The sequence below is a fragment of the Echinops telfairi genome, unplaced genomic scaffold, assembly GCF_000313985.2.
Source record: "Echinops telfairi isolate 266 unplaced genomic scaffold, ASM31398v2 ScPeMD7_7425;HRSCAF=8463, whole genome shotgun sequence".
Taxonomy (NCBI): Eukaryota; Metazoa; Chordata; class Mammalia; order Afrosoricida; family Tenrecidae; genus Echinops; species Echinops telfairi.
In genome coordinates this window covers 2,898,215-2,909,852 of record NW_022111325.1, presented here as the reverse complement: position 1 = coordinate 2,909,852, position 11,638 = coordinate 2,898,215, and the positions used below count along the sequence as shown (strand labels likewise).

Below are 11,638 nucleotides of genomic sequence, written 5' to 3'. Positions count from 1 at the left end.
GACAGATACATACACACCCCGCCGTTGACCAGGAGAGATGTCAGGATACTTGGATGATGATCCAGACAGAATTTACACCTTGTCCTTGGGGCAGTTAGACAGTTCTAGAAACCTTTCTGGCAGAGGTGTGTGGAGAGCAAGGTAGGGAGAGAGGAAGGTGAAGGCAGGGCTGGGTTTCGAAGGTGCTGGGGGGGCCGGGCGGGGAGAAGCCTGGGTACAAGGAGGATGAGGCGGGACTTGGGGTGTGCTCACAGGAGGGAGTGGGAGCCCTGATGATGGGATGACGCTGTCAGATGTGGGAAATCTTTCCCCTTGGGACCTCTGAGGGGTAGTGGGCCCTTGGCAGGGTTGAGAACAAGGAGCTGATGCCTGTCCCTCATCGGGCCCCGGGCCTCCCACTCCCGGCTTCCTGGCTTTAGGATCCAAGCAGTACAGTGCGGCCATCGCCTTCACCCTGGCCCTGTTCTCCCACCTCGTCAACCACGTCAACATCCGGCTGCAGGCAGAGCTGGAAGAGGCCGAGAACCCCGTGCCAGCCTTCCAGAGCGACAGCACAGGTGTGGGCCTGGGCAGGCCGGGGGGCCGGGAGCAGCGGAAGACGGTACTGGGCAGGGCGTGGGGGGGCTTCTCCCCAGAGGTACCTCCTGAGCACTTTCTCCCCACAGAGGAACCGGAGTCCAAGGAGCCCCTGGAGAAGGGGGAGCCAGACCTGGAGCCAGCTCCCGCCGCACATCAAGGGACCGAGGGCAAAAAGAGCCGCAAGATCTCCCGTCTCTCTTGCCTGCGTCGCCGACGCCATCCACCCAAAGCCGGTGACGACAGCGACCTGAGCGAAGGCTTTGAGTCGGACTCTAGCCACGACTCCACCCGGGCCAGTGAGGGCTCAGACAGCGGCTCGGACAGGAGTCTGGAGGGTGGAGGCGCAGCCTTTGATGCGGAGACAGACTCTGAGATGAACAGCCAGGAGTCCCGATCAGACCTCGAAGACATGGAGGATGACGAGGGGGCTCCTACCCCAGCTCTGGAGCCCCCCCGGGCCAGGTCAGAGGCTCCCGAGACCCTCAATGGCCCACTGGGCCCCAGCGAGGCCAGCAATCTCCAGGCTATGTCCACCCAGATGTTCCAGACCAAGCGCTGCTTCCGACTGGCCCCCACCTTCAGCAACTTGCTTCTCCAGACCCCCACGGAACCTCATGTCTTGGCCGGCTGCAAGCCCTGTGTCAATGGGGATGTGGACAAGCCCTCCGAGCCAGGTACGTGGGCTTCACCTCACCCTGCTGTGTTCCCCACCTCCATGCCAGGGAATTCTCCCCCGTGTGAGTGCTGCCTTCCCACCCCACCCCACCCCCTCATCCCCACTCTAGCTGCCAGACCTGGAGTGTGGCATGGTGGGGCCCACTCCTCCTCACATCCTCATGCCCAGCTCCCTTGATCTGTGTCTGCCCCACTCCTCCCTGCTCTCTGGGCGTGGGGCGTTCTACCACACAACCGCCACTGCCCCCCAGTTCTTCCAGCATTCCTGAGAGCAAGAAAAACCAGCCTCCCACCAGGGCAGCTGGTCAGAATGACACTGGGCACCTGGGAATCTTCCTCGCAGAGGGAGGGCCCATGCTGAGTTTAGTCTCTGCCTAGAATTAGGCTGCACTTTCTTTTTTAAAAAAAATATAATTAGAAAAATATAAACTTTTTGAGTTCATTCTGATCTTAATCAGTGGGGCTGCACTTTCCTAAGGCATTGTGTGCCCTTTGCCAGTCACGGCAGTGTGGTGGTGGGTGTGTGGTCGTCCCTGTTCTAAAGGCTGGTCTGCCACCGCGCTGGTAGGCACCCTGCTGCCTCTGAATGGAGCTGCCTGCTTCTCTCTTGGCCCAAGCCTTTCATTTGCTCATTAGTTTTTAGCGGAGAAGTCCGTTCCGTTGGGGCTCGTCCGGGGCGGCTCGGTTAGGTTTCCTTCCTGTGGGCTGTAGCCTCGCTCCGCCTCTTCCTGCCTGTGCATGACATGAAGTTGTCCGTGGGTGTTCTGCTGTATCTCAGTGCCTTGTGAGGGCTCAGGAATGAAGCACGAAGCCGGTGCTCAGAGGTGAAGGGACTTGCCAGTAGAGGAACAACGAGTTGAAGGTGCTTCCTTTAGCTCCAGGCTACTCCCCCCCACACCACACCCCCGTCGTGCCTCTCTATTTGTCTGCCCTGCCTTCCAGCACCGAGTAGGTGCTTCATAAGTGTTGGTTGAGTTCGTAGCTGGAAGACCAACCTCACAAATTAACTTGAATGTAAAAGCATCCTGTTTAAAGGGGCATGAGGCTCCTGGCCCGAAAGTGACCAGCCAGAGGGCCTGGGAAAGCTGGGCAAGGGTCCGGAAGTGACGCCCCGTCTTCCGTTTCTCCGCCTTCTGCAGAAGAGCAGGCAGGGCCCCCCTGGGCTCACTTCCCCACAGGGCTGTGCCCTTTGCCAAGTGCCTGGCAGTTGCTCATTGTGGTGTGTTCTCTCCCTCACCCACCTTCAGCCTCTGAGGAGGGCTCGGAGTCGGAGGGGAGCGAGTCCAGCGGGCACTCCTGCCGCAACGAGCGCAGCATCCAGGAGAAGCTGCAGGTCCTGATGGCCGAGGGCCTGCTCGCCGCAGTGAAAGTCTTCCTGGACTGGCTTCGCACCAACCCCGACCTCATCATTGTGTGTGCACAGGTCAGCCCCCGGGGGCCAGGGGTGGGCATGGCTGGGGCTCCCTGCCACTGTCTGCACCAGGCAGGGAGAGCTGCTGGGCACCCATAGGAGGCAGGGCAGCTGGGATACCGATCGTTGACTGGGAACGGTGGGCAGGCTTCCTGTCCTGCTGTGTCCCCAACACCAGCCACCAACCCAAACCCACTGCCCCTGGGTTGGCTCTGATTCAGCCCCTACGGGGCAGAGTAGAGCTTCTCCTTGGGGCTTCTCTCTGCTGTGAGTGGCGGGTGGGTTCCAGCTGCTGGCCTGGGGTTGGCGGCTCTCGCATAACCCACTGTGCGCCAGGGCTCCTCAGCCACCATCACGAGTGACACTGAGTGAGGGCCGGAAGTGTGGGTTTCAAGGCTGAAGTCGATGGTCCGTCCGCACTATTAATGCCGGGGTCCGTAGAAGGACACGGCGGCTGGAGAAGCGGATGATGGCAGTGGACGTGGGATCTAGGGAGGTCGGATCTTCAGACAGAGGCTGCAAGGTGTTGTAGGCAGGGGCGAGCTGGAGGAGAGTCAGGAGGTAGGAGTGTGATGACCAGGAGCCAGATGCTGCAGAGACCGGCCGGCTGCTAGACCTCCGGCTTCCCGAGGCTTTTATGCCGAGTTTTTCCATTCCAGGAGCATGCGCCTTCCACGAAGACCCTCTTTCCTCTGGCCCCTCCTCCGCCAGGGAGAGGATCTGAGTCCAAGTCAGGCACACCCTTGGGTGTGTGCTCTTGTGCTATGGCACAGTCCCCAGTCCTTATTAGTCATTGAGGGAGGTGAGGCCCAGGTAGAACTGTTAGGCCAAGTCCCAGGAGAGCTGAGAGAAACAGAGAAACAGGTGCTGTTCCTGCTAGACATGGAGATGCCCCCTCTTCCATCACGAGCCCCCACCCCCCCCACCCCAGCTAGAGTCCTTGCTGGGATGGCACTGCCTCCTTGTCAGGCAGCGTTCAGGAGGTGGCGTGCGGGACTCCCTGGGCTGCTAACCACCAGCTGCTCTGTGGGGAAAGGAGAGGCTCTCCGCTCAGGAAGACTGGCACCCTTGGAAACCCACAGGCCGTGAGGAGTTGGAGTGGGCTCTGGCAGGAGGGTTTTGGCTCCATTCTCCCCCGCCTTTTGCTTCAAGGGACCAGCTCTTGATTTTCGTCTTCCATGAAACCTTAGGCCCTCTTTGTTCATCTTCCTGTCAAATCCCTCCCAGGGCAGTGCCTTGCTTATTCACAGCAGCCCTGCTGAAGGCCCTGTACCGCTGTCTCCCCAGAGCTCCCAGAGTTTGTGGAACCGTCTGTCTGTGTTGCTGAATCTGCTGCCGGCGGCCGGGGAGCTCCAGGAGTCCGGTGAGTGAATCCCTGGCCTTCCTCTCCCTGTGCCCAGCCCCCTCCCGGTAACCCAGCCCTTGGGGTAAGGAGGTTAATGGGATTCACTGCCAGCCTCCCCAGCACACAGCAGTCATTGTGGTCAAGGCCTGTCTGGTTTCCTTCCCCAACAAAGCTCACTGTGGGCAGGTGGCCTGGCCAGCTAAGGAGAGTGCTCCCTGGGGGGCAGAGGGGCCTGGAAGCCTGTGATCACAGATCTGAGCACATCTGCTGTCTCCACCTCCCACCCTCGCCCTGCACACATGCTCCTCCAGAGCCAGCTCCCTCCTTCCCGCTGCACGAAGCTTTTGGCTCCACCCGCCTGGCCTGGTGTTTCTGTCTCAGCAGCCTGGAAATTCGCAGGGGGCTGCCGCTGGCAGCGGGTCTGAGGTGCTTTCTCTTCCAGGCCTAGCTCTGTGTCCTGAGGTCCAGGAGCTTCTTGGAGGCCATGAGCTGCCTGACCTGCCTGCTTCCCTGCTGCTCCCCGAGGACACAGCTCTCCGGAACCTGCCCCCGCTGCGGGCGGCGCACAGACGCTTCAACTTTGACGCTGATCGGCCCCTGCTCAGCCCCTTGGAGGAGGTGAGGGGGGTTGCCCCTGCTGATGTTTCTGCTTGTCAGCCAGACCCAGGAGCAAAGGTGGTGGTAGTGGTGGTGGGGCGCCCTCCTGTCCAGACTTTGGGCTGCAGGCTGTGTTGCCTGCAGGCATTTTCACTTCTTCCCTGACCGTGGCCGAGTGTCCTTCCCGCAGTCTGCTGTAGGAGTGCGTGCCCTCAGAACGCCCACCCACCCCTGCTCCCCGTCGCTCTGAGAGGAACAACTGCACAGAGCCTTAGAGCTGAAGGGAACCACTGCCCCGAGTGTTTGCACACGGCCATGTGGGGGCAGCAGAGAGAAGCCAAGCCAGCCCCTCCCCCTGGGCGCCCTCAGCTTGTCTCTGGGGCGCTGCATAGGGTTTGTTGGGGGATTCTTTGAGGAATGTTGCTGTCGTCCCCTCCCTGGTTTCACATGGGAGGAGCTGAGACCGCACTGAGCAGTGGTATGGAGCCCAGGCCTGATCACTCCCAGTCCTTCACGGTTCTGGGCCTGGTTCCCTGACCATCCTGAGTCTGCCGTCCTAGCAGCTGGAGAAACTCTGGGCCTCTGGGTCCCTCTTCCCCACAGACCACAGGCCTCCGAGGAACCTTGCTGGCTGAGATGGCTGGGCACAGAGAGGCGGGCAGGCGGGCGGGCGGCAGGGTTGGGCCCTGGCAGACCTCCTCAGCCGGGTGGTGTGTGGGTCTCTCCACAGTCGGTGGTGCGTGTCTGCTGCATCCGAAGTTTCGGCCACTTTGTGGCACGGCTGCAGGGCAGCGTCCTCCAGTTCAGCCCTGAGGTCGGCATCTTTGTCAGCATCGCGCAGTCTGAGCAGGAGAGCCTGCTGCAGCAGGCTCAGGCCCAGTTCCGCATGGTGAGCCAGGCCCACGCTGCCCTACCAGCTCTGCCCCGTGGGCTCGGGTGCTGACAGGGCCTGGGGAGGGAGGAGGCCCTGCGCTTGGACCCTCTCTGGCACCTTCCCTGTAGCAGACTTCCTTATTGCTGTTCTGTGAGAAGGCCAGTCAGCCTGGTGGGTTTGTGAGCTGGGGTGAGCCAGCGGTGCAGTGAGGTGCCTCCCACATGGTCTTACTGACAGCAGACAGGATCCTAGTGTTGTCCCCTACAGGCAGGCCGAGCCTTGATCTGGTCGGGGCTTTGGGAGCAGGGTGTGCCTGGGTCCCTCTTGTCCACACAGTCAGGCACCCACACACGTGGTGAGCGTCGTGCAGACCCCAGGTTACAGCAGTGAGCTCCTTTCTCTTGGCCTTACACTTGGTAGGCGAGTAGCCATTGGGGGTAGTGGGGCCCGTGCAACCCTGAGCATCTTGTCCTCGCTGCGTCTAATGGCACCAGTCCATTCGGGGTGTGGGTGTCTGGCCCACATGTTCCAGCAGGCCTCAGGCCAGGCCCCTACCCACGACCTTCCTTCCCCCAGCCCTCCAGGTACCCCTGTCTGCTGAGCTGGGAACAGTCAGCAGCTCCCCACAAACTGCCTTCCTTGCTGTCTTAAAAGCAATCACATTTCGTTAAAATCTTTTTTTTTTCCTTTTAAAATCATTTTATTGGGGCTCATACAACTCATCACAATCCATCCATCCATTGAGTCAAGCACATTTGTACATTTGTTGCCATCATCATTCTCAAAACCTTTCTTTCTACTTGAGCTCTTGGTAGCAGCTCCTCGTTTTCCCCTCCCTCCCCGCTCCCGCTCCCTCATGAATCCTTGATAACTTATAAGTTACTATTATTTTTTCATGTCTTACACTGTCCAACGTCTCCCTTCACCCACTTTTCTGTTGTCCATTCCCCCAGGGAGGGGGTTATACGTAGATCCTTGTGATCGGTTTCCCTTTCTACCCCGTTAAATCTTATGTGAAGGCTTTTGTTCTGTCCATTGGGAAAAACACAAGGTCCAACCAAAAGTCATAAAGTTATGCGGTATCCAAAACATGAACGTTTTTGCAGGTGTTTCCTCTAGCCTAAGCCCCTGGACACTCCTCCTGGGGGCCAGGAGCACACAGAAGACCCTGTACCCTGGTGCTGGGTAGCACAGGCCAAGCAGACTCAGGCCACATGGCCTTCAGGCTGCCTCCTGCTGCTCCCACCCCACGTGCTCCTGCCCCGAGGGCCTGGTCCCTGGTCCTCTGCTCATTGGTGAGCGCTTGCTTCGTGCAGGTGCAGAGCTTGCCCTGCTCTGCCTTCTCTAACCCTCGCAACAGCGTGTTGTGTCAGGGGTGTTGGCACCCGTCAGGCTTCATTGACAGCTGAGGAGGCCTAGGAACTCTGCCCTCAGCGGACCTGTGCCTTGTCCTGCCTCTTACAAGCTCTTGGGGGATATAACTCCCCTGCTAGCCAAGTGGGAGTGTCACACTGACTCTCTGGGGCCCAGGGCCTGCCTGCTTTAGAGAGACCCACAACTCCCTTTCTCAGTGGGTCCTCTCTGAGGTGCGTGTAGGTCCCGCCTGTCCTTAGAATCTCTCTCACCTGCACTGGTTCGCCCTAAAACCTGGAGTTTCAGCATTGGAAGTTTCACTCTAAAAGTCACACCCTGGGTTTGCTCTGCAGCATGAGGGTGGGAGGATTTCTTATCCTGGCTGCCCACGGGGCCTCAGTGGGCTGTTCTCAGTTGTAGTCTTCTGCCGGTGTTTCCCCAAGGAGGCACTGGTGTCAGGCAGGCTAGTTCTTAGTGTCCAGGGCAGTGTGGAACCGTAGCTCGAAAACCAAACTAAGATGTTAGCTTTGGCACTAAACCTAAAAATGAGTTAGACACCTGCGGCCTAAGTGTGTAGCTGATTTTTGAGAAGCAAATCCCTAGGCCTTTCTCTGGGCTGACTTGAGCTTCCAGCCTTCGGAGCGTGTTCACGGTACTGCCCAGGCACCAGCTTTTTGTGTCGCACACTGTCCCTCCGGTTGGCTGGGACTGGGGTCCTCTTGTGCCCGATTAGGGCTGTGCGTTCCAGATGAGGGCCTGAACACATCCCCTGGCGGTGCGCTTAGTTCTTCAGTGGCCCCGGGACCAGCAAGATTGTGTCCTCTTCCTTGAACCGGCATGCGCCTTTAGACTGTCTCTCAGGCCCTCGGCCGGCCTTGGACAGGTTGCCTTGGTTGCAGGGGGTGGAAATGGAGGCGGTGGCTGTTAGAATCCTCGGGGCTGGGGGGTGGGGGCAGGGCTGGCTTAGACTGGGCTCACGGCAGTGGGGACTGGAGTGATAATGAGGAGGGGTCATTGCAGGAAAAGGAAGCAGATGATTTCTGGGGCAGAGAGGGAGGAAGAGTAAAAGCCCACTCAGTGTGCCTTGAGCAGGTGGCAGGGGTCTGCAAAGGTGGGGACACTGGCAGGGAAAGGCTGGCTCTGGAGCACCGGGGGCTGAAGTTGAGGTGGTCAGGTCTGGGCTGAGCAGTGGGTGGTGGGAGATGCAGGGGTGTGTGGGGGTGGTATCCCCTGGGAAGGGAATGCAAATGGACAGGAGCAGAGGCCTTGAGACAGAGCCATGTTGAAGCTGGGGGTAGGGACTAAGGGCCCAGCAGGGAGACACACCCTGCATCGCTACAGCCCCCTGGGGCGTTGAGCAGCAGAGCCCTTAGGTCAGTTGGTAGAGCAAGGACTCTATTAATCATTGTACTGGGGGTTCCTACAGATCTTCTAACAACCCTTATGTCCGCTGTGTCAAGCATACTTGTATCATTTCCCAAACATTTTCTTTCTACTTGAACCCTTGGTATCAGCTCCTCTTTTTCCCCTCCCTCCCACCCCCGTGAACCCTGGATCATTTATAAATTATTTTTGCTTTCATCTTTTACACCGTCTGCTGTCTCCCTTCACCCATATTTCTATTATCTGACTCCTGAGGGGACTTTGTGAGGGGCCCCGTCTCAGACCCCAGGAAGTCCTTGGACACTGGGTGAGGGAAATACACCCTCAACCTTTCACCCCAAGCTCATGCCTGGTTGTCTCCTCACAGGCCCAGGAAGAAGCTCGGAGGAACAGACTGATGAGAGACATGGCTCAGCTCCGGCTGCAGGTAGCGAGGGAGGCCGACATGCTCTAGGTTTCACCCAAAGAGGGCCACCGCACCCCACACAAGCAGACACCTCCATCCATCCTGCGATGGGGGCGCCAAGTCTTCCCTCCTGAGAAGGGCAGTGGGCTGGCGAGTTTGGGACGATCTGGGCTGCTGCCCTCCTGCTTTGTGCACTGTGGCCCTCTGCTTCTCTCAGATTGTCCTCCTGGCCGCAGAGCGCTCCCCTGTCCCCTGCTTCTGGAACCTCGCTGCTGCCGCCACCACTGTGTCTCTTCTCCCCCCTCTCTGTCTGTTGTACCCAAGACCTTTGGGAGAAGGAGGTCTCTGTCTCCTTGGTGGGAGGAGGTGGCCTCTAAGAACCCCGTAAGCACCACTCCTCCCTGGCCCTGCTACGGGGCCCATACTGCTACCACCTGCCTTCTCTCACCAGCTTGAGGTCTCCCAGCTGGAGGGCAGCCTGCAGCAGCCCAAGGCCCAGTCGGCCATGTCGCCCTACCTCGTCCCTGACACCCAGGCCCTCTGCCATCACCTTCCGGTCATCCGCCAACTGGCCACCAGTGGCCGCTTCATTATCATCATCCCAAGGACCGGTAAGTCTCTGGGAGGTGAGGGACGGGTAGGGCGTGGCCATGGGAGACGCTGGGCTTGGGGCCCAGTTGACACACGTGCCGTGGTCAAGCCCCATGGCCCCTCTGGACCGCGGTCACTTCGGCTGTTGGGAGGGACAGAAGAGAAATCGGAAGTGAGCGCTGGGTGAATGGCCCGGCTGCACTGGCAGAGGCTGTGCTCGGAAGCCCTGTGCGGCGGCTGGACCTCACCGGTCTTGTCCTTGTCCACCAGTGATCGATGGCCTGGATCTGCTGAAGAAGGAACACCTGGGGGCCCGGGACGGCATCCGCTACCTGGAGGCAGAGTTTAAGAAAGGAAACAGGTAAGTAAGCTGGCTGGACCAGTGTTGTGTGCCTGGCAGGAAGACAGCTGGGCTGGAGCCACCCTTGCTGGCAGGGACGGAGACCACGGGCTCCTGAGAAGTCCAGCCGGGTGCTGATGGAGGGGGAGATCAGAGGAGCCCTGTGACCAACATCCCCAGAGAGAACAGAACCCCCCACCAAGTGCAAGCTGTGGGCTCTTCAGGAGGGGTGCCTCCTACTTTAGGCTGGGTCAGGCGTTCAGGTCCCCCAGGATGGGCAGCCTTCACCCCTCACGAAGCTGAGTCAGGGCTCAGACCCCCACACCGCCCTTCCTGCTGGCTGGCCTGCTTGCCCGATCGCTCGAAGAGCCCCGTGCAGCTGCGTGTCTGCGCAGGGAGCCGCACAAAGCCTGCTTGTTGGGCCCCGGTCTCCAGCAGCCCTGACTTGAAAGCATCTGCCGCCTCCCCCCGGAGGAACCGGAGTAGCGATGCTATCAGGGGGAGCAAGCAGAGCAGGGGCCCTCCGCCAGGGTGCCACTTCAGTGGCTCCACACAGACTCTGATGGGAGACAGCCCTCACCCCTCCTGCCAACCTGGGCCCCCAGAGCCACAATGACTGCTTTGTGTGGCGTCCCCGTCCTTGGGCCCTCACCTCCATGCTCACTTCTCCTTTGCAGGTACATTCGCTGCCAGAAAGAGGTGGGAAAGAGCTTTGAGCGGCATAAGCTGAAGAGGCAGGATACAGATGCCTGGTAAATTTCACTCTCCCTCCCTGGGGGCTCAGGTACTGCATGGGAACAGAGGCCGGGGCCAGAGATCTGCACAGGCGGCACGACCCGCCCAGGTCCCTGCTCAGCCTTATCGCGGCCCCTGGGACCTCTGCCTGCAGCACAGCCTCTGGGCTGGCTCCCAGGCCCCTGCCCCTGGCCTTGTAGCACCTGGTGCTCGGGCTGTACTGATGCTGGCCTGGGCCCGGCCCTCCCTAGGACTCTCTATAAGATCCTGGACAGCTGCAAACAGCTCACCCTGGCCCAGGGCGCCGGCGAAGAGGACCCGAGTGGTATGGTGACCATTGTCACAGGCCTCTCGCTGGACAACCCCAACACACTCTCCGGCCCCATGCAGGTGGGTCCTTCACACAGCCTCCTTTCCCCTTCCTTTACTGCCCGCCAGCCCTCTGACACCAGGTTCCCTGTGTCGCCTCCCTCTGTTCAATAGGCAGCCCTGCAGGCTGCTGCCCATGCCAGTGTGGACGTCAAGAACATTCTGGACTTCTACAAGCAGTGGAAGGAGATTGGTTGAGGCTGACCCCCCAAGCCCTGCAGTGGGGCTGACTCCAGATCTCTCCTGCCCTCCCTGGCAGCCAGGACCACCACCTGCAGTCACCCCACCACAGGCAGACTCCACTCAGCTGCACGCGTGCCTAGAGGCTACAGGGAGGGCCCAGGAGTCAGTGGGGAGGGCGGGTCCCTGGTGCCAAGCGGATGTCAGGAAAGCAAGGGAAGTGCTTGGAGCAGGAGAGGTCTGTGGGCCCAAGCCAGCTTTTCTGCCACGATCCCCTGCTGTCCCCAGGGGCAGGAGCAGGCATGGGTGTCTGCTTTACTTTGGAGTGGTTCCCAGACCTCTGAGGGGAAGGAGAGAGGTTGGGAGCCAGAAGCTGAGCCCCTCCAGGCCGTGGGGGAAGCATTGGGTGGTTCTCTGCAGACTTCCCTCTTCACAGACCACCCGTCATCCGCTCGTCGCCCTGGTGGGGACTGGGCAGCTCTGGAGCCAGGGGCCCAGCCAGAAGCGGGCCAGGGGGTGCCTGTGCAGAGTAGCAGAGCCGGGCTGCCGCTCACCCCCCTCCTCCCTGCCACAGGGCCTCACACCGACACGTTCTGGCTGCCCAGGAGCGCAGGCCCTGCTTGCCATGGGGCTGCTGCGCTGGGCCTGAGGTGGAAGCCAGTAGAGAAGAGGGCACACCCTGCTCACAGTCGGGGGAGAGCTGAGGCTCGGGGGGCCTGCATTCGGGAGAGGTCCGTGGGAGGCCCCTAATGGGGTCACCAGCTCCTGCCCTTACCCAGGGCTGGCGGGGTTGGGGGGGG

The 11,638-nt window shown here is 60.2% G+C and overlaps 1 protein-coding gene across 1 annotated transcript in view; it reads left to right on the top strand.

Annotated features, from left to right (window-relative positions):
• SMG5 (SMG5 nonsense mediated mRNA decay factor) overlaps positions 1-11,404 on the top strand; it is a 22,910-nt gene extending 11,506 nt beyond the window's left edge. Inside the window, exons 11-22 of the mRNA XM_004714701.3 lie at positions 420-557; positions 666-1,253; positions 2,502-2,677; positions 3,953-4,028; positions 4,453-4,628; positions 5,338-5,496; positions 8,585-8,644; positions 9,075-9,234; positions 9,485-9,575; positions 10,232-10,306; positions 10,541-10,679; positions 10,773-11,404. Coding sequence (XP_004714758.1) covers positions 420-557; positions 666-1,253; positions 2,502-2,677; positions 3,953-4,028; positions 4,453-4,628; positions 5,338-5,496; positions 8,585-8,644; positions 9,075-9,234; positions 9,485-9,575; positions 10,232-10,306; positions 10,541-10,679; positions 10,773-10,856 — 1,922 coding nt within the window. The 3' untranslated portion in view covers positions 10,857-11,404. The remainder of the gene's footprint in view (positions 1-419; positions 558-665; positions 1,254-2,501; positions 2,678-3,952; positions 4,029-4,452; positions 4,629-5,337; positions 5,497-8,584; positions 8,645-9,074; positions 9,235-9,484; positions 9,576-10,231; positions 10,307-10,540; positions 10,680-10,772) is intronic.
• Positions 11,405-11,638: the final 234 nt, after the last annotated feature.